This window comes from Carassius gibelio, chromosome A19 (assembly GCF_023724105.1).
Source record: "Carassius gibelio isolate Cgi1373 ecotype wild population from Czech Republic chromosome A19, carGib1.2-hapl.c, whole genome shotgun sequence".
Classification (NCBI taxonomy): domain Eukaryota; kingdom Metazoa; phylum Chordata; class Actinopteri; order Cypriniformes; family Cyprinidae; genus Carassius; species Carassius gibelio.
Window position 1 is genome coordinate 2877681 of NC_068389.1, and position 24769 is coordinate 2902449.

Below are 24769 nucleotides of genomic sequence, written 5' to 3' on the forward strand. Positions count from 1 at the left end.
AAGAATCAAACAGAGATCACAAAAAGTAGGTTTTGTTTGATAAATGTATTACATTATTATCGGTCTGTGCAGCGCTGCTTCAAAGCCAACACATATGTCAATGGTTCATTGTGCAAAATGGTTCACCAAATTCGTTCAAAGCGTGGATTAAGAAATGAAAAGCGCTGTGGGTTCCCTTTTAATGAACTGTTGTATAAGATGAGTAACACATTTGCACTCACGTGATATTGCACTGACCCTACAGCTCGTGTGATGTTTCTTAACTGTGTGATGTAAGACACAACCTCAAACAGGAGGATTTTGCCCCATATCTTGAATCTTATGGATGTTCTCTCCGTAATGCAGTAAGCTGTTTCCCTGCCTCATATTAGTCATCAATCCACTGTATCCTCAAATGTGTTAATAATTCTAACGCATTATTTTTCTCCATAATTAATTAATCTAATTAACTTGTTAAATTACCAGTGAAATTATAAAGACCCAATACTACTCTAAGATCTTCATATATTGTTAGGAGACCTGTCTTTTTCTGATATAAAATTAACTGTACATACTGTATGTTTCCCTTTTTCCTGTCCCAAGTATATTTTCATATGCATGACATTCTATTATTAAATGTTTTACTGATTCAGGTTGGTTACAATGTGCACATAAACCATCTGTGTGTTTAGCAGTTAAACTCAGAGTCTTATTGACCTCTGTGTGTCCTTTTCTGAGACGTGCAATGACTGTTTCCCCCATTTCTCTTCCTACACAAAACTTTGCTTTGAATATTATAAAACTGTCTTCCTGTATCTTTAATATCCCAGTATTCCTGCCATAGGTTTTCTATGTGTATCTTTATTATAGTCTTGGCTTCAGTTTTACTTAACCTAGATCTATTGTTTGAGATTTGAGAGATAGTTTTGCTAAAAGATCTACCTCTTCATTTCCTTTCAGATGTGCAGGAACCTAGATAAATTATACATTCATAGCTTTATTATGTCATCTAGGGATTAGATAATATATTTAATTTAAAATGTCATGTCTACATGATTTCCCGGATCCAATACTCATAAACTATCAGATGCTAATACTACATTATTTTTATATCTTTGTTCTATCCACTGTAAACCTCATATTTCTGCTGTTCCTCTTGTTCCTCACATTATGGGATGTATACTGTAGCACCAGGGATCTTTGAACTCTCTGTAACTCTGTAAAGTTACAAACCTGATTCCAAGAAAAGTTGTGACACTGTACAAAGTGTGAGTAAAAAAGAAATGGAATAATTTACACATGTCATAAACTTATATTTTATTCACAATAGAATATAGATAACATATTAAATGTTGAAAGTGAGATATTTTGAAATGTCATGTCAATATTGGCTCATTTTGGGTTTCATGAGAGCTACACATTCCTGAAAAGTTGGGACAGGTAATAAGAGGCTGGAAAAGTGAATAGTGAAGGCATTACATAAAATAAAAAATAAAACATTTACAACACACCTGTATAAATATAAAATACATGCTGATGTTTTTTATTATGGTCAAAGCTACAGAAGTGTCTGCTCTGTATGTGTTTAGGGAGGCCTTACTGCTCAACACAAGCACATGTTACATGTTATAGGATTTCTGTGGTTAGTCATATCTCTTATGGATCTAGAACCTGTAATGAATTCCTGTATGAACAACAAATGACAGCTTCTCCACATCAACTGCAATCTGGGTGCGTTTCCCAAAACCATAGTTGCTAACTAAGTTGGTTGCAATGAAATTTCCCATTGCCAACTAAGTTGCTAACAGGTTAGTATCTATGGTTTTGGGAAACGCACCCCTGGTTGTGTCATGCACTTTTATGTGACAAATGTTTTATGGAGAAAAACAGTTTAAAAGTTGAGACTCTATATTGTTCCTTATTCCTCAGTCTTACACAGTGAGCACGTTTTATTTTGCCACCATAGCCTTATGCTACACACTTCAAACTATATACTTATCAAACGACATACATTTAATAACAAAACAGAGGAATATGAGAAAATATTGAACAGCTGCTGGCCCATTTACTGGTAACAATCTGGCAAACCAGTGGCTGTAATTCTTTAATAAATATATAAAACACAGGGAACTATTTCTAACATTTTGCAGCCCTAAAATATTGTAATAAAACCGAAAAACAATTCATTTTATTTTTCTTAAGTTTAGAAATCAGTTTCAACTTTGTATTATCGTATTTGGGACAGATCATCATGTTCTAGTGTTTATTTCTCAGTGTTATGTTGCGCTTTTGTGTGCAGTGATATCACGAGCTGTATCAGACGTTCAGACTAACCGGAAGCACTTCTTTTCAGGCGTCGGATTGATTTGCTCGTGCGCACTTACACGATACAACAGGGCAGTCGACTCTAAACAGTGCGCACGTGTTCCAGCGTCACCGAAGCGCGTGCCGGAGCCCACGGGAACACTCCTCAACTGTCAGGATAGTTTACTGCCGTCTCGTTTTCGTTAACTGACCGTGATATCATTAATGAAGATTCAGAGTCTCCCTCACCTTCATGTTTGCGCAGGCTAAGTTTGCTATTTCATCGTGAACAATGATTTTAGAGAGAATACCTCCAAGAATATGCTCTTTATTCATGCACAGGGTAAGTGTTGTGTAGGACTGTGCATATACTGTATGATAAGCATGCTTTTATGGGTGTTCAGCACACATTCACATTTAATAGGGTGACTGTTAGAAACACCTGTGAAACCGAGCATTGTTTACTCGGATGCAGACTTCTGTGCGTGCGTGCGTGGGTACACTGATATGAGAGAAGTGATTAGTCAGTTGCTCACGTCATGTGTCCCGTCGTCCAGGCCGCGCTGAGACCGGCGCACTCCTCGTCTGTGCCGCCGCAGCCGGTTCCTCCGCTCCCGCAGACGCTGCAGCGCTACCTCACGGCCCTGGAGCCGCTCCTGCCGCCCGACGAGCTCGAGCACACCCGCAGGATCGTGCAGAAGTTCGGCTGCCCTGGAGGTCTGGGCGAGAGACTGCAGCGAGAGCTGGTGAACCGAGCCAAGCACTCACACAACTGGGTGAGAACAGCACCACATCACCCTGAAACAGCTGGACAGGGCTTAGTACTGGGGCACTGTTTAATGCAGAGATGCCTGGTGTGTGTATGTGTGTGTTTCCCAGATTTCAGACTGGTGGGTGCAGTGGGCGTATCTGGAGTGCAGACAGCCCTTGGCAGTGCATTCGAACCCTGCCATCTCTCTGCCCAAACGAGACTTCACTGACTGGAAAGGACAACTAGTGTACGTGACAGCCAAAATAACACACCCTCACACACAGAATGTCCTCTTTCCTTTCATATGACTCAGATAATTGAGTGCACAGTAATATCAGCACATTAAACAAGCAGTTTTATCTGATCCAGCGAAGAACGTATTGGGGTTGCACATGTAATATAATATGTGTTATGTCTGCATTGTTTCTTGTGCAGGTTTGCGTCGAAGCTCATTGCAGGAGTGTTGGACTTCAAAGCTCAGGTGGACAGGTCTGGATAATATTAACATGATTTACACGGCAGATGTCCGAGCACCTGTGCTAGTTTAACTGCTGTAACCTTTAACTGATGCTGGGCTGCATGTTTCAGTCAAGCAGTGCCACACACTGGAACTCAATATCATGATATTATTTCTAAATATATCGTGCTGTTGCTGTCAATGTGACTCCTATCTCTCCTCCAGTGGGAGGCTGGCGCCGGAGTACATGCGCGGACAGCCCTTGTGTATGGAGCTGTTTCCTCACTTGTTCTCCTCCTGTCGAATCCCAGACCCCAAACATGACCATGTGGTTCACTACGGACGTCCACGCCGTGGCCCAGCGCACATTACAGTGGTCAGGAACTACCAGGTGACCCAGATTACTTAGAAAGTCATCCTAGTAAGATGATATGATCTAAATATTGGATTGTGTCTGTCACATGTGTAGGCGGGATTCAGCATGTTGAATAGACTTTGCTGGTGTCCACTCTGATCGGATGGTCAGTGCACAATAATTAATGTGAAACAGATGAAAACAGGCCAGTAAATCAAGACCGTACTGACCGAAGCTGTTCTAATGCTACGTTAGCTTCCCAGAGCTTTCCAGTAGCTGAATATCTTCATAAGAACATGATCCAGTAACGATCTACAGTTATTTCCTCTCAGGCAGGCGCAGGACACACATGCTAGTTCTGTGCAGTGTGATCGAGCTCAGCGGTCTGCTCCAGACGCACACGAGGCGACAGCACCGTCGACCGCTAGCTTTCGTTGCTGCTAGTTCTTTGAAGTTGGCTTGGTGTTTCCCGGGCTTTAGAGGGCCCTTCTTACAGTTCTCTACAGATGAGATCAATTTGAGGAGTATAAAACACATAAGTAAACTATGCTTTGATGGTCAAAGAAAAAATAAATATTCAATATGCTTAGCCTAGTCCATGTTTAGCTCTTGGACATTTTTGGGGACTCATCTGTACTCTTCTTTGTTTATCAAACCTATTCTAGCATCAAGGACCATATATCATTATAACCAGGAGTCATTATAATCATTATAATGACATACACCATTATAATCAGGAGTCTAGCTAATTTAAAGTCCCAATCTTACAATTGTTACAACAATTTTTATTTTACTGTGAACTCAAACAGAAATTCCTGAAGCTTGTATTTTTGTGTTTTCTTTTTAATTCAGTGGTTTTCAACCTGTGGGCCGCGGTGGTATTGCAGGTGGGCCGCCAATTACTATTAAAATAAATAATAATATTGTTCTAAGTCATAACATAATTTCATATATATAATTAAATAACAAAAATAAATATTAAACCGTAACTGTTATTTTTTGTTCATTGCCAGTCCATTCTAGGGCTGTGCGATTAATCGAAATCATCATAAAATCACGATTTGAGTGTGCACGATTTCTAAATAGCTTTATAGCACGATTTTCGTTGGCCCCGACCTCCCGCAGTATGCTATTTTTTATCCAATCAGAATGCAGCGCTCCTAGCGCAAGAACAGAACAGACTGGGCATATGCCTACGTAGCTCCAGGTGCACACACTTTCTGTGATGCGTCTTTTTTCCGAGCCCATGTTAACGGATCAGAGCGTTCACACCGCACGCGGTAAAATAAAAATGTGTAAAAATATTTAATATCTAGCACATGAGCATAGAGAGAGTTGTGAGTGCACGGGACGCAGTTTGAGTGAGAGGAGACATGTTTAACGCTGGTTTTTGCAAGCAGAAAGATTCGTGCTTGTGCATTATTTTAATGTGCTTTCGCGTTACAATAACGCACTCTCACTGCTGCTTCTGCACCGCTCACACATACTGTATACACACTGCAAACGGAGTATACATGTGAACCTGTATCATATATAACAAATCTATTTCAACACCTGAGCCACCGCTACAATTAATGAGCTCTAGGAACAATGCATGGCAAAAAAGAAAAAAAAAAGTCCCTGCACACGGGATTTATTTATATTTTTGCCATAAGTCTATAAATTTTGTTACACCTTTACATAGTGATTATTTTGACTTATGTCTGTTTTAGAGACGTTACAACTCTTTGATAACTTTAATTGGTTTTCTTTTGGAAATATGTTTTAAAATCCATCCTGAATGCATTCATGACTTTAAAGAAATCGCAAAATTGATAAAAAAAAAAAAAAAACGTGATCTTTTTTTTTTTTTTTTTTTGTCCATATCGCACAGCCCCAATTCATTAAATAAATACAGTTATAAATCTAGCTTCTGAGTACTAAGTTATTAACCCAACAATAGCGGGGTCAGTTAATGTTTTTGCAGTGGGCCGCACAAACATATGTGTGTGGTTGTGTGGGCCGCGAGTTGAAAAAGTTGGGAACCACTGTTTTAATTGTTGTCTAAATCTAACATTGCCTATGCAGGTTATAGTCATGTATTACAATATGAATTTAGGTCTTTATAGGAACAGGTATTTTATTTACTGACAATATAAATGCATACACAAAAGTTCAGGGAGTAAAGTAATAAAAAGGTTTATTTTATATTAAGGTTATAATTTCATTTCATTTTTCTTAAAAAAAAAAAAAAAATTATTTTCACTTTTTTTCTATACACCATAATGGCAAAGCAAACAATAGATCTGTGACTTTTTTTATTGAAAATAAATACCTGAAATGCGTACATTGCGTAAGTATTCACACCCATAACTCAGTGCTCAGTTAAAGCAGCTTTACAGCCTCAGATCTTTTGGATGTTTGTGAGGAGATAATGAAAACTAATACATCACATGTTTCATTTTGGGTTCTTGTAATAGATTCTTTAAAGCATGTATATCTTAGTGATTAATGCGTGGTTGTGTGCAGTTTTTCCAGCTGGATGTTTACAACAGTGATGGAACACCACTGACCGAGAGTCAGATCCATGCTCAGCTGTTGCGGATCCGCTCTCAGTCCTGGAAGACCGATAAGGAACCGATGGGGATCTTGACCAGCGAGCATCGTCACACCTGGGGTCAGGCTTACACACGCTTGCTCAGAGGTGAACATGACCTGCACTCTCTAGTACTGATAAACACAACACAGGAGAGATGATTAGTGCGACGCACAGGAGGGTTGTGTACCAGTCCACTCACATGACCCATTCTGGATTAGGAGAGCGATTAAACCTCACCGTTTACCATTCAGCTCCACTGTCCAGAGTTTCATGCTTGATTTAAACATTTAGTGTTTGTTTTTTTCTCTCTTCAGATAAAATCAATAAAGAATCTGTGAGGCTGATTGAGAAATCGATCTTCACACTGTGTTTGGACTCTCCAGTGATGAGGATTTCTGACGAGAAGTAAGAGTTGTTTCTACATTGATTGATTGTGGGTGATACTGAGAGTAACTAGAGCATAGCAATGTATTCACATCTTTATCGACGATGGTTTGATGTGGTGCTTAGGATGTTTGGTGTTGGTTTGGTAGGTATTCTAGTAAAATGGCAGCGCAGATTTTGCATGGAGGAGGGACTTACTCAAACAGTGGCAATCGCTGGTTTGACAAGACGCTACAGGTGAGCCACACGGCCCAGGTCTGTTGTTTAGACCAACACTGACCGCTGTTCATAAGTAAAGCACACCCTGATGGCACAGTTAATGTTGTAATCTGTGTATAGTGAATGTGATGTCCATCATCACTCAACTGTCATTCATAGAGTTCATAGAGGACTGCAGCTTTACACATGTAAGATCCACAGGGGTTGGACAAAATAATGTGAACGCCTGCGAAATAAGAAACATTTAATTAAGGTGTTTTACCACCATTTGCCTTCAACACACCTTCTCAAACAGATTGATACAACTCTTGAATAGTCTCCAGTCCAGCTGAATGTCGATCAGAACAAGGTGACCGTGACAGGGAGTCTGTTTCTCTCCGAAACTGCTCCCAGTGTTTGCTAATATTCAAGACCGTGCTTCTTCTGACCAGGGCAGATGGTGAAGTTCATCCAGTTGCTCCAGTTGTTCAGGTTTTAAGGTCATAAAAGCACGTAGCATTGGTGTCTGAGATGTAAATTGCAGCTCTTTCTTGGATGTTGGCTTTGTGAAGTTCTCTGTGGTCAGTTTTTGTGTGAACAGGTTTGCTGTCACTTTTCCATGTTGTATTCACACAATCCTTTTATAGTCCCTGACAGTTAACCAATACTCTTGCTCTGCGCTGACAGTCTTTCCACACAGTTAAGGTTACAGATGCTCCTGATTATCCCATGATTATCATCTTTGCACGTCTGATTTATCAGTTTCCCCATGGCTTGTATTAAATACTGCTGAAAACACCTTAAACTACATGGACACACAAACTAGAGTATATACAGTAGACACTGAGAAAACTAATAAAAGATATTAGGTGAACCCTGATAATAATGGGTGTTCACATTATTTTGACCAACCCCTGTATAAAGCAGTGCTTATATTGAATAAAGATAATAATATAAAACATTTCGTCAAGTAAAAAGAGCTGTTGCAGTAGTTTATGCTGTGAGTGTCATTCACAGAGATTGTTGTATTTATTTATTTTTTGGCTTGAACTCATTACTGAGTAAATCATGATTATTCGCATTGAAGTACTTCAGTTTCAGCTTTTCTTAATTGTGATTGTTTGAACACATTCCCCCTGTGTTTGTGTGCTCAGTTTGTCGTCGGTGAGGATGGGTCTTGGGGTCTCTTGTATGAACATGCGACAGCTGAAGGTCCACCTATTTCCACATTGTTGGATCACGTACTAGAATACTGGTATTTACACACAGACGCAAACTTTTCTATTCATTTCTGATATCTGCATTGCTTTTTTTGGGCAGTATCTCACTAGCCAAGTAGCGATCACACTGTTTTTGATGATTTCTCGCCCTCATCTGGTGGAGGTTTGTGAGGAGAGGCACATGTGCTTCAGTGAAATGAGACGGACACCTTTATTGACCGTGTTTTTCTCTGTTAGTAAGAAACCGGACCGAATGCGAGCTCCTTTGATTCCTCTGCCCATGCCCAAGAAACTCTACTTCTACATCAATTCTGAGATCAAATGGGATCTAGAGATGGCCAAGCAGAATCTGGATATGTGAGTTCAAATGCTCCTACTGTTTGGGTTGAATTTAAGATCTGGTTTAGCTGTGTCAGCTGGGACGTAGAGCTGCATGACTCTCGATTAACTGAAAATCACAAATTCTTTTGTGACAAAATATTATTGCTGCAGTCTATTTAAACATGTGTAATTACTTTGAATGAGTAACTTTTAACATACACTACCAGTCCAAACGTTTCTGAACATTAAGGTTTTTAATGTTTTTTAAAGAAGTCTCTTCTGCTCAGCAAGCCTACGTTCATTTGATCCAAAATACAGCAAAAGTAGTTATATTGTGAAATATTTTTACAATTTATTTTATCTGTTGAAATATATTTTAAAACATAATGTATTTCTGTGATGCTCCGCTGTATTTTCAGCATCATTCCTCCAGTCTTCAGTGTCACATGATCTTCAGAAATCATGAAAACATACTGATTTACTACATTTCTTACAGACTTCCTTAAAAACATTACACATCTTAAGGTTCAAAAAACTTTTGACTGGTAGTGTATACATTATATGTTTAATACACCAATGTTTAATATTCAAATTATGAAAAAGTAGTTTGAATGAATGATTCAACGACTCACTCATAAACCTGCTTCACTTGTTTCATTACTGGGTGAGTCAGCGTTATTGAACGATTCTCTTGAATGAATAATTGATAAATACATTTATAAGTCACTTTTTGGCCATCTAATGCCGAAACGATGCAAACCACACAAACGTTATTTGGAGCTACCATAGACATCAGTGTTTATATCTGAACTACAAACTCTACTCCAGTATTTCTGTGATAATATAAATGACTGTGTAGTTGAAAAGACAGCTTGTGAAGATGTTATTTAACCAAACATGGTAACATGAACTCTCTCTGTGTGTCAGCGGCAGTGCAAACACAGATGATCCGTTAAGACTTTGTCAAAGGTTTAACAGACTCTGGGAATCTCTGTCATTTAGAAATGAGATCGTTTGGATGTCTCGATCGAGATTTCATTCTTTTGCTCCATGAACACATGATTTATGGCACATCAAGTAAAAAGTTCAGTATTTAAAAAACAGACATAACTGTGTTAGGTTCTTCTAACATGTCAGAAAAACCAAACATTTTGGATCCAATCTCATTACCAGGTTCCCGTCATAAGACATCTGCTTTTTCTGGTTTCCCAGTGCACTTAACATAGAGTTTTGTTTTCTATCCGAAGCAGTTCAAGGTCTGTCCGATACCCAAAACCTGTTTGATATCCAAAAATATCATCAGCATCAGCAAGAGACACGAGTACAGCAAAAAGCACGGTCAAACGAAGCAGAGTTTATATAATAATAATAATTATAAGAGTTTAATTTATAATCTCTGAGTTGTGTCTGTTTCAATGTTGGACTTCGTCTGACAAGCACAAATTCAACTATTATACAGAAGTGAATTAATTGGAAAGTTACAGTTGCATGTCATTTAAAACCCTGAGATGGAGACTCTCTGATGCCTTAGCTTTAATTTACCTTTGAGGACAGCACACAGAAAATGATTGAAATGAGTGTACAGTATATTATATCATTTAATATGAAATAGATTTATGAAGGAATAGATTTTCATATCCATGTGATATGAAGTACAGTAATATGGAAATATTAAATGGTATACATGAATTACACCACAGATGTATGTGGAAAAGCTGTGCACTTTTATTATTGTTCCCATGAGTTTGTGTAGATTTAAGAAGTGGAGGAAATCAACTGAATGCTGATGATAATAACATGCTCATTATTATTATTGTTTTTTTTTTTACTAAATTCTCCCCTTAGTCTCATCAACGATTTGGACATCAAATGTTTTAATTTCCAGCGCTTTGGAAAAGAGTTTGTCAAACAGCTCAAGCTGAGTCCAAACTCCTTCATCCAGGTGGCGATTCAGCTGGCCTACTACCGGTGAGGCGCGTAGAAAACCCTCTGTCATCACCCAGTAATGCCAGATAATCAAATGAAGAAGTAAAGTGTGTTTGTCTGCTAGGGTCCACAGTGAAGTGTGTGCAGCCTGTGACATCGCCTCTCTGAGGATGTTCCGCGGGGGGCGAACAGACTACATCCGCTCTCCAACCAATCAGATGCTGAGCTTCATACAGGCCTTTGATGATGATGCTGTTTCTGTGAGTACCACCTGAGACGTCACGTTTATGAGTAACACTGATCATTAAACACGTGTGTGTGTGTGTGTGTGTGTGTGTTTTAGAGAGAAGCCAAGGTGCAGCTTCTGAGAGAAGCTGTTGATGCCTACAGCATCCTCACAGAGCAGGTGAATATCATGGAGACTCTCTGTCCAGATCCGTGTTCATGTTGACTGTATAATGAGTGTCATCTCTGATCAGTCGCTGAATGGGCAGGGGATAGACCGTCACCTGCTGGGTCTCAAACTTCAAGCCATCGAGGAGGGACTGAGCGTTCCCCGAATCTTCATGGACACGGCCTATGGACTTGCCACTCACTGGAAGCTCAGAACTGGACAGGTAACTTTTATTTCAATTGGCACAATAATGATATAACCATAGACTGTAAAAAAAATATGGACGTAGTGTCCGTGACGTCACCCATAGACTCCTCAATAGCGGTTTTGAAGCCTAAAGTGTGCAGAGCGAGCCGTCGCCATCTTGACAGCGCGTCACCGCGCGACTCTCCCGGATAATCGAAGATGGGCAAAAAGGCGGGAGCTGATTGCTGAAGCCACGCCCACCTAGCGTGACAGCACTGTCAGCAATGGCAATCCACCTGTCACTCAAGTGGCCACGCCCTTAATTATGCAGAACTTTAAGGCTTAATATAAATTAAACGGATGAGTTTAAAAAAAATTCACCCCCTCACAGTTGTCATGAAGGGAAAAATTAGCAATATAGACAAATCATTTTTTTAACCAGGCTGTAAACATGTTTTTTTCTGCTATAAAGTTGGGCATTTTAACATGGGGAGTCTATGGGATTGACTCCCATCTGCAGCCAGCCTCAAGCGGCCGGTCGATGAATTGCAGTTTTTGTCATTTCCTTATTGGCCTCACGAGAGAGAGCGGGAGGTTGCCGCTCGGATATAACGCAATGAAAACATTTCATTCTGGTTTGAAAACCAAAACTGAAGGAACATCACAGAATAGAAGATGCTTGGCAGTTGTTGTAGGGTTCATGTCTCTTCATTTAATTCCATAATAGAATAGTTTTGATCCCACTTTTCAGCATAAGTTTTCTACACTTGCTTCCCACCCTCGGCTTTTCCAAGCCTTTCCACCATGATTTAAATTGTTCAGTTTGCACAGCAGAAGATCATAAAGATGTTGTGTCTTCCTCACAGGTGCCCACCAACACAGACAGTGTGATGTGTTTTGGACCGCTGGTTCCAGATGGATATGCAGTCTGTTACAATCCACAGCCAGATCACGTCCACTTCTCCATCACTGCCTTCAACTGCTGTGAGGAAACCAACGCAGAGAAGCTGGCTCTCACATTGGAGCGATCGCTTCGTGATCTCCAGGAGTTATTTCAGCCCAATGTTTAGCACCGTCTAGACATTCAGAGATGGTTTAAACTCTACTCCAGCATTGCGACGGCTTCAGGAACACAGTATTTCATATGTGCTGAACAGAATGTACTCCTGGAAGTACTAGGCTTTGTTAAACGAGTGGTCTTCATAGAGGTTTGCATGAAGTACAGTGCATTTGAGCACCTGAGGTACAGGTGAATGTATGATGGACCATTTGCTGAGAAGAAATGTATGATTGCTATTTTTGGTATATTTGAAGAACAGCCATGAAGACTTAAATCAGTAATCTAATGTGATACCAAAATTAAAGGCACTTGAAATATGAAATTGTCTCATGTGCACTTTGGGTCCCTCAACAGCTTTTTATTTTTAAAGAGTATTGAGTTTCAAAAAAGTGATTTTGTGTGACGTTACACAACCGCAGTTCAATTTGATATACATTTCTTCCTAATAAAATTAAGTAACGTATATTTGTGTGAAATCGCTGATTTTGTTTAAAAATCTGTTATTGTTACTATTGAAACATACAGGAGATGTCTGTTGCTCATTATGCCCTGGTAATAAAGTAAGTACACTAATAACAAATTCGTTTTTTTTTTTTTTTTTTTGAGTTCTCCAAATGTCCCCTCATTCAAGTAAATAAACGTGTTTTTGACTACATCAAGTTGTTAAGAAGTTTTGTTTGAAGAAAGTTGCAAACAATTTCATCTTGAAACAATTACTGTATCTCATGAGCTTTATCTTTCTCTCCAGAACCATAGCTCTAACCATATCTGAATACAATTGTTAAACCCTTTAGAATATAAAATTGTGTTGACTAGTTTTGGTTCAGTATTAATAACTAACTATTGTAATAGGGTTGTCACCAAAGCAATGCTTCCCCACATACAGTATTGTTCAAAATAATAGCAGTACAATGTGACTAACCAGAATAATCAAGGTTTTTCGTATATTTTTTTATTGCTACGTGGCAAACAAGTTACCAGTAGGTTCAGTAGATTCTCAGAAAACAAATGAGACCCAGCATTCATGATATGCACGCTCTTAAGGCTGTGCAATTGGGCAATTAGTTGAATTAGTTGAAAGGGGTGTGTTCAAAAAAATAGCAGTGTGGCATTCAATCACTGAGGTCATCAATTTTGTGAAGAAATAGGTGTGAATCAGGTGGCCCCTATTTAAGGATGAAGCCAACACTTGTTGAACATGCATTTGAAAGCTGAGGAAAATGGGTCGTTCAAGACATTGTTCAGAAGAACAGCGTACTTTGATTAAAAAGTTGATTAGAGAGGGGAAAACCTATAAAGAGGTGCAAAAAATGATAGGCTGTTCAGCTAAAATGATCTCCAATGCCTTAAAATGGAGAGCAAAACCAGAGAGACGTGGAAGAAAACGGAAGACAACCATCAAAATGGATAGAAGAATAACCAGAATGGCAAAGGCTCAGCCAATGATCACCTCCAGGATGATCAAAGACAGTCTGGAGTTACCTGTAAGTACTGTGACAGTTAGAAGACGTCTGTGTGAAGCTAATCTATTTTCAAGAATCCCCCGCAAAGTCCCTCTGTTAAAAAAAAGGCATGTGCAGAAGAGGTTACAATTTGCCAAAGAACACATCAACTGGCCTAAAGAGAAATGGAGGAACATTTTGTGGACTGATGAGAGTAAAATTGTTCTTTTTGGGTCCAAGGGCCACAGGCAGTTTGTGAGACGACCCCCAAACTCTGAATTCAAGCCACAGTACACAGTGAAGACAGTGAAGCATGGAGGTGCAAGCATCATGATATGGGCATGTTTCTCCTACTATGGTGTTGGGCCTATTTATCGCATACCAGGGATCATGGATCAGTTTGCATATGTTAAAATACTTGAAGAGGTCATGTTGCCCTATGCTGAAGAGGACATGCCCTTGAAATGGTTGTTTCAACAAGACAATGACCCAAAACACACTAGTAAACGGGCAAAGTCTTGGTTCCAAACCAACAAAATTAATGTTATGGAGTGGCCAGCCCAATCTCCAGACCTTAATCCAATTGAGAACTTGTGGGGTGATATCAAAAATGCTGTTTCTGAAGCAAAACCAAGAAATGTGAATGAATTGTGGAATGTTGTTAAAGAATCATGGAGTGGAATAACAGCTGAGAGGTGCCACAAGTTGGTTGACTCCATGCCACACAGATGTCAAGCAGTTTTAAAAAACTGTGGTCATACAACTAAATATTAGTTTAGTGATTCACAGGATTGCTAAATCCCAGAAAAAAAAAATGTTTGTACAAAATAGTTTTGAGTTTGTACAGTCAAAGGTAGACACTGCTATTTTTTTGAACACACCCCTTTCAACTAATTGCCCAATTGCACAGCCTTAAGAGCGTGCATATCATGAATGCTGGGTCTCATTTGTTTTCTGAGAATCTACTGAACCTACTGGTAACTTGTTTGCCACGTAGCAATAAAAAATATACTAAAAACCTTGATTATTCTGGTTAGTCACATTGTACTGCTATTATTTTGAACAAAACTGTAAAATTTTTTTCGATTGTTATATGTAGCAGTGGGTGGTAATAGACAATTAATGTACAGTTCCCTTTCGAGATGGTCTCTCGATGTTCCAAAGGCCTACAAGGGAAACACATTTCTCCCAAGAAAACTAAAGACGCTCAACGTTTCACCTGACTTTGGAATGTTTTCACACTTAGGTCCATCCTAAACGTCTGCACAGACAACATGACAGTGTTTATAGACACAAGTTGCTAAAGTGGTTTTTGTTCTTGCCCTCTTCTTGTGCTAGCGACAAGCCTGTTGATGTGGGCAGACTAACATCTCTGTATATCTCCCCAGCCATCTCAAACTCTGCACAGGCATGCTGTCAAGGCAAGGGGTACCCAAGGAGAATGAAGATCTATTTCGACCTCACTCAGACTGTCACCATGGTCTTACCTTGAATGACGCCATTCTGCCAGCTCTCCTCGAGACCTAATGTGAACAATGTCAGGTGACTGACCCCTAGTGGTTGGTTCCCTAAAAAACATTTCCTCTTTTGCCTTTCTCGCCTCTCTAGAGACCGGTTTGGAGGAAATCTGTGTGTATACGCTGTTATTTGGAAATCTGTACCCATTCAATCCGTCACTATAGTGCAGGCACCTAGTGCCCCCGAGGATTGCGGTATTTTTTTTCCTTTTTCTTTTATATTTTCAGGTGATTGGTTGGTATTATTTACATTACAAATTAACAAATTTGATTCATGTTAAAATTTGTTTTGTAGGGATTGTATTCCGACGCTTAAGAAGCGTACGAATGTGGTGAGTAACTTTTTTTAAAGGAATATAGTTATCACACTGACTCCACTGTTCGCAGCGGCTCAGTGAAATTATACAGTATTGTTCAAAATAATAGCAGTACAATGTGACTAACCAGAATAATCAAGGTTTTTAGTATATTTTTTTATTGCTACGTGGCAAACAAGTTACCAGTAGGTTCAGTAGATTCTCAGAAAACAAATGAGACCCAGCATTCATGATATGCACGCTCTTAAGGCTGTGCAATTGGGCAATTAGTTGAAAGGGGTGTGTTCAAAAAAATAGCAGTGGCATTCAATCACTGAGGTCATCAATTTTGTGAAGAAACAGGTGTGAATCAGGTGGCCCCTATTTAAGGATGAAGCCAACACTTGTTGAACATGCATTTGAAAGCTGAGGAAAATGGGTCGTTCAAGACATTGTTCAGAAGAACAGCGTACTTTGATTAAAAAGTTGATTAGAGAGGGGAAAACCTATAAAGAGGTGCAAAAAATGATAGGCTGTTCAGCTAAAATGATCTCCAATGCCTTAAAATGGAGAGTAAAACCAGAGAGACATGGAAGAAAATGGAAGACAACCATCAAAATGGATAGAAGAATAACCAGAATGGCAAAGGCTCAGCCAATGATCACCTCCAGGATGATCAAAGACAGTCTGGAGTTACCTGTAAGTACTGTGACAGTTAGAAGACGTCTGTGTGAAGCTAATCTATTTTCAAGAATCCCCCGCAAAGTCCCTCTGTTAAAAAAAAGGCATGTGCAGAAGAGGTTACAATTTGCCAAAGAACACATCAACTGGCCTAAAGAGAAATGGAGGAACATTTTGTGGACTGATGAGAGTAAAATTGTTCTTTTTGGGTCCAAGGGCCACAGGCAGTTTGTGAGACGACCCCCAAACTCTGAATTCAAGCCACAGTACACAGTGAAGACAGTGAAGCATGGAGGTGCAAGCATCATGATATGGGCATGTTTCTCCTACTATGGTGTTGGGCCTATTTATCGCATACCAGGGATCATGGATCAGTTCGCATATGTTAAAATACTTGAAGAGGTCATGTTGCCCTATGCTGAAGAGGACATGCCCTTGAAATGGTTGTTTCAACAAGACAATGACCCAAAACACACTAGTAAACGGGCAAAGTCTTGGTTCCAAACCAACAAAATTAATGTTATGGAGTGGCCAGCCCAATCTCCAGACCTTAATCCAATTGAGAACTCGTGGGGTGATATCAAAAATGCTGTTTCTGAAGCAAAACCAAGAAATGTGAATGAATTGTGGAATGTTGTTAAAGAATCATGGAGTGGAATAACAGCTGAGAGGTGCCACAAGTTGGTTGACTCCATGCCACACAGATGTCAAGCAGTTTTAAAAAACTGTGGTCATACAACTAAATATTAGTTTAGTGATTCACAGGATTGCTAAATCCCAGAAAAAAAAAATGTTTGTACAAAATAGTTTTGAGTTTGTACAGTCAAAGGTAGACACTGCTATTTTTTTGAACACGCCCCTTTCAACTAATTGCCCAATTGCACAGCCTTAAGAGCGTGCATATCATGAATGCTGGGTCTTGTTTGTTTTCTGACAATCTACTGAACCTACTGGTAACTTGTTTGCCACGTAGCAATAAAAAATATACTAAAAACCTTGATTATTCTGGTTAGTCACATTGTACTGCTATTATTTTGAACAAAACTGTACAATTTTTTTCGATTGTTATATGTAGCAGTGGGTGGTAATAGACAATTAATGTACAGTTCCCTTTCGAGATGGTCTCTCGATGTTCCAAAGGCCTACAAGGGAAACACATTTCTCCCAAGAAAACTAAAGACGCTCAACGTTTCACCTGACTTTGGAATGTTTTCACACTTAGGTCCATCCTAAACGTCTGCACAGACAACATGACAGTGTTTATAGACACAAGTTGCTAAAGTGGTTTTTGTTCTTGCCCTCTTCTTGTGCTAGCGACAAGCCTGTTGATGTGGGCAGACTAACATCTCTGTATATCTCCCCAGCCATCTCAAACTCTGCACAGGCATGCTGTCAAGGCAAGGGGTACCCAAGGAGAATGAAGATCTATTTCGACCTCACTCAGACTGTCACCATGGTCTTACCTTGAATGACGCCATTCTGCCAGCTCTCCTCGAGACCTAATGTGAACAATGTCAGGTGACTGACCCCTAGTGGTTGGTTCCCTAAAAAACATTTCCTCTTTTGCCTTTCTCGCCTCTCTAGAGACCGGTTTGGAGGAAATCTGTGTGTATACGCTGTTATTTGGAAATCTGTACCCATTCAATCCGTCACTATAGTGCAGGCACCTAGTGCCCCCGAGGATTGCGGTATTTTTTTTCCTTTTTCTTTTATATTTTCAGGTGATTGGTTGGTATTATTTACATTACAAATTAACAAATTTGATTCATGTTAAAATTTGTTTTGTAGGGATTGTATTCCGACGCTTAAGAAGCGTACGGATGTGGTGAGTAACTTTTTTTAAAGGAATATAGTTATCACACTGACTCCACTGTTCGCAGCGGCTCAGTGAAATTATACAGTATTGTTCAAAATAATAGCAGTACAATGTGACTAACCAGAATAATCAAGGTTTTTAGTATATTTTTTTATTGCTACGTGGCAAACAAGTTACCAGTAGGTTCAGTAGATTCTCAGAAAACAAATGAGACCCAGCATTCATGATATGCACGCTCTTAAGGCTGTGCAATTGGGCAATTAGTTGAAAGGGGTGTGTTCAAAAAAATAGCAGTGGCATTCAATCACTGAGGTCATCAATTTTGTGAAGAAACAGGTGTGAATCAGGTGGCCCCTATTTAAGGATGAAGCCAACACTTGTTGAACATGCATTTGAAAGCTGAGGAAAATGGGTCGTTCAAGACATTGTTCAGAAGAACAGCGTACTTTGATTAAAAAGTTGATTAGAGAGGGGAAAACCTATAAAGAGGTGCAAAAAATGATAGGCTGTTCAGCTAAAATGATCTCCAATGCCTTAAAATGGAGAGTAAAACCAGAGAGACATGGAAGAAAATGGAAGACAACCATCAAAATGGATAGAAGAATAACCAGAATGGCAAAGGCTCAGCCAATGATCACCTCCAGGATGATCAAAGACAGTCTGGAGTTACCTGTAAGTACTGTGACAGTTAGAAGACGTCTGTGTGAAGCTAATCTATTTTCAAGAATCCCCCGCAAAGTCCCTCTGTTAAAAAAAAGGCATGTGCAGAAGAGGTTACAATTTGCCAAAGAACACATCAACTGGCCTAAAGAGAAATGGAGGAACATTTTGTGGACTGATGAGAGTAAAATTGTTCTTTTTGGGTCCAAGGGCCACAGGCAGTTTGTGAGACGACCCCCAAACTCTGAATTCAAGCCACAGTACACAGTGAAGACAGTGAAGCATGGAGGTGCAAGCATCATGATATGGGCATGTTTCTCCTACTATGGTGTTGGGCCTATTTATCGCATACCAGGGATCATGGATCAGTTTGCATATGTTAAAATACTTGAAGAGGTCATGTTGCCCTATGCTGAAGAGGACATGCCCTTGAAATGGTTGTTTCAACAAGACAATGACCCAAAACACACTAGTAAACGGGCAAAGTCTTGGTTCCAAACCAATCTCCAGACCTTAATCCAATTGAGAACTCGTGGGGTGATATCAAAAATGCTGTTTCTGAAGCAAAACCAAGAAATGTGAATGAATTGTGGAATGTTGTTAAAGAATCATGGAGTGGAATAACAGCTGAGAGGTGCCACAAGTTGGTTGACTCCATGCCACACAGATGTCAAGCAGTTTTAAAAAACTGTGGTCATACAACTAAATATTAGTTTAGTGATTCACAGGATTGCTAAATCCCAGAAAAAAAAAATGTTTGTACAAAATAGTTTTGAGTTTGTACAGTCAAAGGTAGACACTGCTATTTTTTTGAACACGCCCCTTTCAACTAATTGCCCAATTGCACAGCCTTAAGAGCGTGCATATCATGAATGCTGGGTCTTGTTTGTTTTCTGACAATCTACTGAACCTACTGGTAACTTGTTTGCCACGTAGCAATAAAAAATATACTAAAAACCTTGATTATTCTGGTTAGTCACATTGTACTGCTATTATTTTGAACAATACTGTATATATATGATTTTGATTGTGTATACACACATTTATATATCATTGGCAAACTCCTGTGCGCAGGAGTAGAGTATTCATATTCCTATATGTTATCTGAGCTACAACTGTATGCAGCTGTCTAACAATCATGAGTCAACCTCTGTGCCATTATTGTCATGCTACTATGCATCCTCGGGATGGACATCGTGAGTGTCCATCATGTCTGGGTATGGCCCATTTACTGGAGGACATTGGAAAACCATGCCCGGCCGCAGCTGAGTTCTCCCTACAAGAGAGGGTTCAGAGAGCTAGCCTTTTTGTACGGCCAGCGCATGATAGAGGTGCATCAGGATCAGTGGTTGATGCATGGTCTCTTAAATGGAGAAGGGAACATTCTCCTGTTGAAGTCCATGATGGACCTAGCTGCTCTGATGGAAGAAGGTCAAGGGCTTCAGAACCTCAAGCTGACACCCAGATGCAAATTCTAGCAATTTTACGGGATTTGGCTGGGAAAATGGATAATTTTAGACCCCACGATAGGGGGTTAGGTGGACAACAGCATGCAGTTTCATCTGTTGTTTCTGAGGATGATAGCCCTCCAAATCAGGGCAGAAGAAGTAACATTACTGACACAATTTCTCTTCATGCTCATGACTCTCTATTTGGTAGTAATGATCAGGATGTGAGTGAGGAAGATCAAGGAGATGAGTCCAGGTCTTCTGCTATTGATGGAGACAGTAACCAACCCGACATTTTTAACAGACATTTTCTTAGCGCTGCAAGAATTTTAGGTCTGGAAACCCAGGCTGAGGCATCAACGACACCAGTGGTGCAAGGTGTGTGGGCTGGGGTCTCCCAGTCTCAACCATCTGTTTCGATTCCTGTTACTGAGGACTATTCACAAATGCTAAGCAAAGCCTGGAATCATCCCAAAGCTGCACCCCAGTTCAATGCTGGTTGCAGACGCTTTGCTAATATACAATATGCTGCAGAAACCGGCATGGGTGGTATGCCAGTGGTGGAGCATGAAATGGCATCTTTAACATCCTTGGGTCTAGACCAGGTGACTGATGACCCACGCTGTCCCCGGAAAGAGTGTGTGAAGACAGATAACCTAGTGTGTCGAACCTACAACTCAGCCACACGTGCAGCCCGACCTGGTAATGCCTTAGCCATAATTCTGGCTTCTTTACGAAAACGTATAAATCCGGAGGATCGGGACATTATGGGTTTGGTCGATGCAGCCCTGGTTACGCACGCCCAGCTCACTAGAGACATTGGGGCTTCTATGTCATCTGCAATCCTTTCTCGTAGGCAGATTTGGTTAGCACAGACTTCCCTACCTGATACTATCAGGAAGGAACTGACCTACATGCCCGTCACACCAGGCTGTGTGCTTCATCCAGACTCACAGACGACACTTGATAAAGCTGAGCAAGCGCGGAAGAGAAGAGAATCAGTGCAACGCACGTTTGGTCCCACTAAGGCAGCTAGACAGTCATATTGAGGCTTTCAGACCCCTCATCATCCCCATTTTAGTCGGCCAGGACCATGGGAGTTCAACAGAAGAAAAAATACCCATTCTCAGAGGTTTGATAGCAGCCAAAGTGCCAGACAAGCACCACGGCATTCACAAATGGCTCGGTCTCGTAGATCAGTTAGAGATGCACCACAAAGAAGCGAAACCCCAGGGGCTCAGGCCCATATGGGGGAACTGCTTAGCAATCCTGGAAGAGCTGCCGGAATCTGCTCCCAGGCAGTGGGTATAAAGATCCTCCCATACCTGGATGACTGGCTAATCTGTGCACCAAGCCGTCACAAGGTTCTAAGAGATACAGAGGCTGTTATCAACCATGTACAAGAGCTTGGGTTCCGCATGAATCTCAAAAAAAGCATTGTCGAACCACAGGAAGAAACTGTATTTGTAGGGTTAGTTTTGAACACCTTAACAATGACAGCATATCTGTCCGCACAGAGGGTAGCAAGGTTATCTGCTCTGGCACAATCTTTCCGCTTAGGCAAGTGGATGGAGTTGGCACAGTTCCAAAGATTACTGGGGATGATATCGGCAGCAATAAAGGTAGTGCCTCTGGGACTGCTCAAAGCACGACATTGCAATGGTGGATCAACAAATTTCAACTCCACCCAAAATTACACAGGCGAGTGAAGTTGAAGGTCACACAGAAATGTGTTCAGGCTCTGCGTCCATGGATAAGCAGCAGCAGGTTGGGTCAAGGTGTTCCTCTGGGGAATATACCAGCGAGGAGAATGGTGGTGACAACCGATGCTTCTCTGAAAGGTTGGGGGGCTGTCTGGCAAGGAAGATCAGTCAGAGGCTCATGGATATTCCCATGGACTATGGAACACATCAATGTGCTGGAGCTGAGAGCAATCTATCTGTCTTTGAGACACTTGATTCCGTTCCTACAGGACAGGCATGTCCTTGTAAGAACCGACAATATGTCGGCAGTTTATTACATCAATCACCAAGGAGTCACCAGGTCATTGCGCTGCCTCCAGGAAACCAGGAGACTTCTGTTTTGGGCTCACCCGAGACTTGCCTCTCTCAGGGCAATCTACATACCCGGAGAAGTGAACTGGGCAGCCGATCTCCTCTCCCGAACTGGACCTCTCCAGGGGGAATGGCGATTACACCCGGGGGTGGTGCATCTCATTTGGACCCGGTTTGGGAGAGCCCACACCGACCTGTTTGCAACAGCCGAGACAACCCATTGCAAGATGTGGTTCTCTCTGAGTGGCCAAGGAGGGCCTTTGGGACTGGATGCACTGTCTCACGATTGGCCAGGAGGTTTATTATACGCTTTTCCTCCCCTACCATTGATTCCTCATGTGCTCAAAAGGGTGGATCTGGGATGTTGCAAGATCTTACTGATCGCCCCGAAATGGCCAAAGAGGCATTTGTTCCCACTTCTCCTACGTCTGGTACAGGGCCATCCATGGTCACTACCAACCAGGGCAGACCTTCTCTCTCAAGTGGAGGGACAGATCTGGCACCCAAACCCAGCCACATTACAAATCTGGGTTTGGCCCCTACTGAGCCCCTCTCTTGTCAGCTAGAGGAGGCAGTAAGGAAAACCATAAACAATGCTAAAGCGCCTTCCACTTGGGATAACTACTCGAGTAAGTGGCGTGTGTTCTCTAACTGGTGTCAGGACAAAAACTTATTGTGGTCTCGATTCCATTTTATGCTTTCTTCAGTCACTTTTAGACTCAGGAAAAAAAGTCAACACAGTACGAGTTTATGTGGCGGCTATTTCCCATTTCCACAGTATTGTGGAGGGTTTATCAGTTGGTAAACACAGGTTGGTTACTCAATTTCTCAAAGGTACACGTCGCCTCTATCCAGAAAAAAGGCTGAGATCACCATCCTGGGATCTTCCCATGGTTCTACAGTCATTGACTAGAGCCCCATTTGAACCATTGGCCCAGGCGGATCTTAAGTCACTGACGCGGAAAACAGTTTTTCTTCTTGCTATCTGTTCAGCAAAGAGAGTGGGTGAGTTACATTCTTTAGCAGTAAGTGAAGACTGTCTTAGATGGAAGGCAAACTATTCAGGGGTCTCTCTTTGGCTGAACCCGGCTTTCCTGCCTAAAGTTCTTAATACTTGCACGATCAATCAAGTAATCGAACTTGCAGCATTTCAACCTGAATCTGATCCTGATCTCTCTTGTACAGAACTTGATCTTGCTACCTTATGTCCAGTTCGAGCACTTCACACATACATTGAGCGGACACAGTTGTTACGACATTTACACACTCAGTTGTTTTTGTGTTTCGATAAGAAAAGTATCGGAAAACCAGCCTCGAAACAGCGCCTATCACATTGGATAGTAGACACTATTGCACACACATACTCCAGTCAGAGCTTACCAGTCCCATGGAACCTGGTAGCTCATTCTACCAGGAGTCTGGCCACATCCTGGGCAGTACTGAAGGGGGTTGCACTAACGGACATATGTGCAGCGGCATCATGGAGCTCACCTTGTACCTTTTCCCGGTATTATAGGGTCAATGTGGCGGACCCAGTTACGCTTGGGTCCACAATTCTGCTCTCGGCCGCTAAGCAGGGATGTAAAGAAGGAGAGGCTTACATTCCCTCGTGACCTTGATGGCACTAGTCATCCAAGGTAAGACCGTAGTGACGGTCTGAGTGAGGTCGAAATAGATCGTAAGTTATGACTATAACTATGGATCTATGAGACCGAATGATGACCGTCACCATTTCTTGTCACTCTGGATGAACTGAGGCGTTCCAGGCAAGAGGAAGTGTTCAGTTCATCCGGATGTTTTATAGGGAACCAACCACTAGGGGTCAGTCACCTGACATTGTTTACATTAGGTCTCGAGGAGAGCTGGCAGAATGGCGTCATTCAAGGTAAGACCGTGTTGACGGTCATCATTCGGTCTCATAGATCCATAGTTATAGTCATAACTTATGATATAATATTAAGCATATTATACTTGAAGCCTGCCCTCTGAGAAATCCTGAAAACGTTGTTATAAATTGAAGCAACACCTCCTCCTTTGCCTTTTAGACGCGGCTCATGTTTATAACAGTAATCTTGGGGGGTGGACTCATTTAAAATAATGTAATCATCAGGTTTTAGCAAGGTTCCTGTCAAACAGAGCACATCTAGATTAGGATCAGTGATCATATTATTTACAAAAAGTGTTTTCGTAGAAAGGGATCTGATATTCAATAAGCCAAGCTTTATCATTTGTTTATACATATTGCATCTGTTTTTTATTTGTTGAACCTCAATTAAATTGTTAATCTTAACTTGGTTTGGACGTTTTTTTGTATTTTCTAGTTCGGGGAACAGACACAGTCTCTTTAGTGTGATATCTAGGTGAAAGAGTCTCTATGTGCTGAGAATTAGCTGACCTCTTTGACGTGATTTTCTGGCGGAAGTGAGTAAAAACTCGATTAGCTTCCCAATTGCAGTCATTCTGTCCTTTTAACAAGAACATTTGGATGATAGCTTTATGCTTTCTCTGCTCAAGATGAATGTGGCGGCCATATCAGATTTTCACACTGAGTTCGCTAAGCAGTCAGTCAAGAAAAATAATCCGGTGATCCAATTTTTACAGGCACAAAATGTTAAAACCTCACTGTCCGTCTGCCATTCGCACTTGGGATCTCAGTCTAGTTTGGAGTGCCCTGGCATGCTCTCTCTTTAATACGCTTCACTCAGTACTCTTAAAAGTGCTCTTGATTAAGATAGGGCTTTT

At 40.9% G+C, this 24769-nt stretch overlaps 1 protein-coding gene and 1 long non-coding RNA gene across 2 annotated transcripts in view; one reads left to right on the plus strand and one right to left on the minus strand.

Annotated features, from left to right (window-relative positions):
* Positions 1 to 24769, minus strand: part of LOC127934906 (uncharacterized) — a 112858-nt gene that overhangs the window by 43652 nt on the left and 44437 nt on the right. The gene's annotated exons all lie outside the window — the stretch shown is intronic.
* LOC127934887 (carnitine O-acetyltransferase) lies at positions 2374 to 12435 on the plus strand. The gene is made up of 15 exons (XM_052532429.1): positions 2374 to 2626; positions 2841 to 3059; positions 3163 to 3281; positions 3470 to 3523; positions 3717 to 3882; positions 6355 to 6529; positions 6739 to 6829; positions 6958 to 7045; positions 8161 to 8261; positions 8464 to 8583; positions 10393 to 10515; positions 10598 to 10733; positions 10817 to 10879; positions 10953 to 11090; positions 11920 to 12435. The coding sequence occupies exons 1-15, from the start codon at positions 2576 to 2578 to the stop codon at positions 12121 to 12123; spliced, it is 1848 nt and encodes a 615-aa protein (XP_052388389.1). The 5' UTR covers positions 2374 to 2575; the 3' UTR covers positions 12124 to 12435.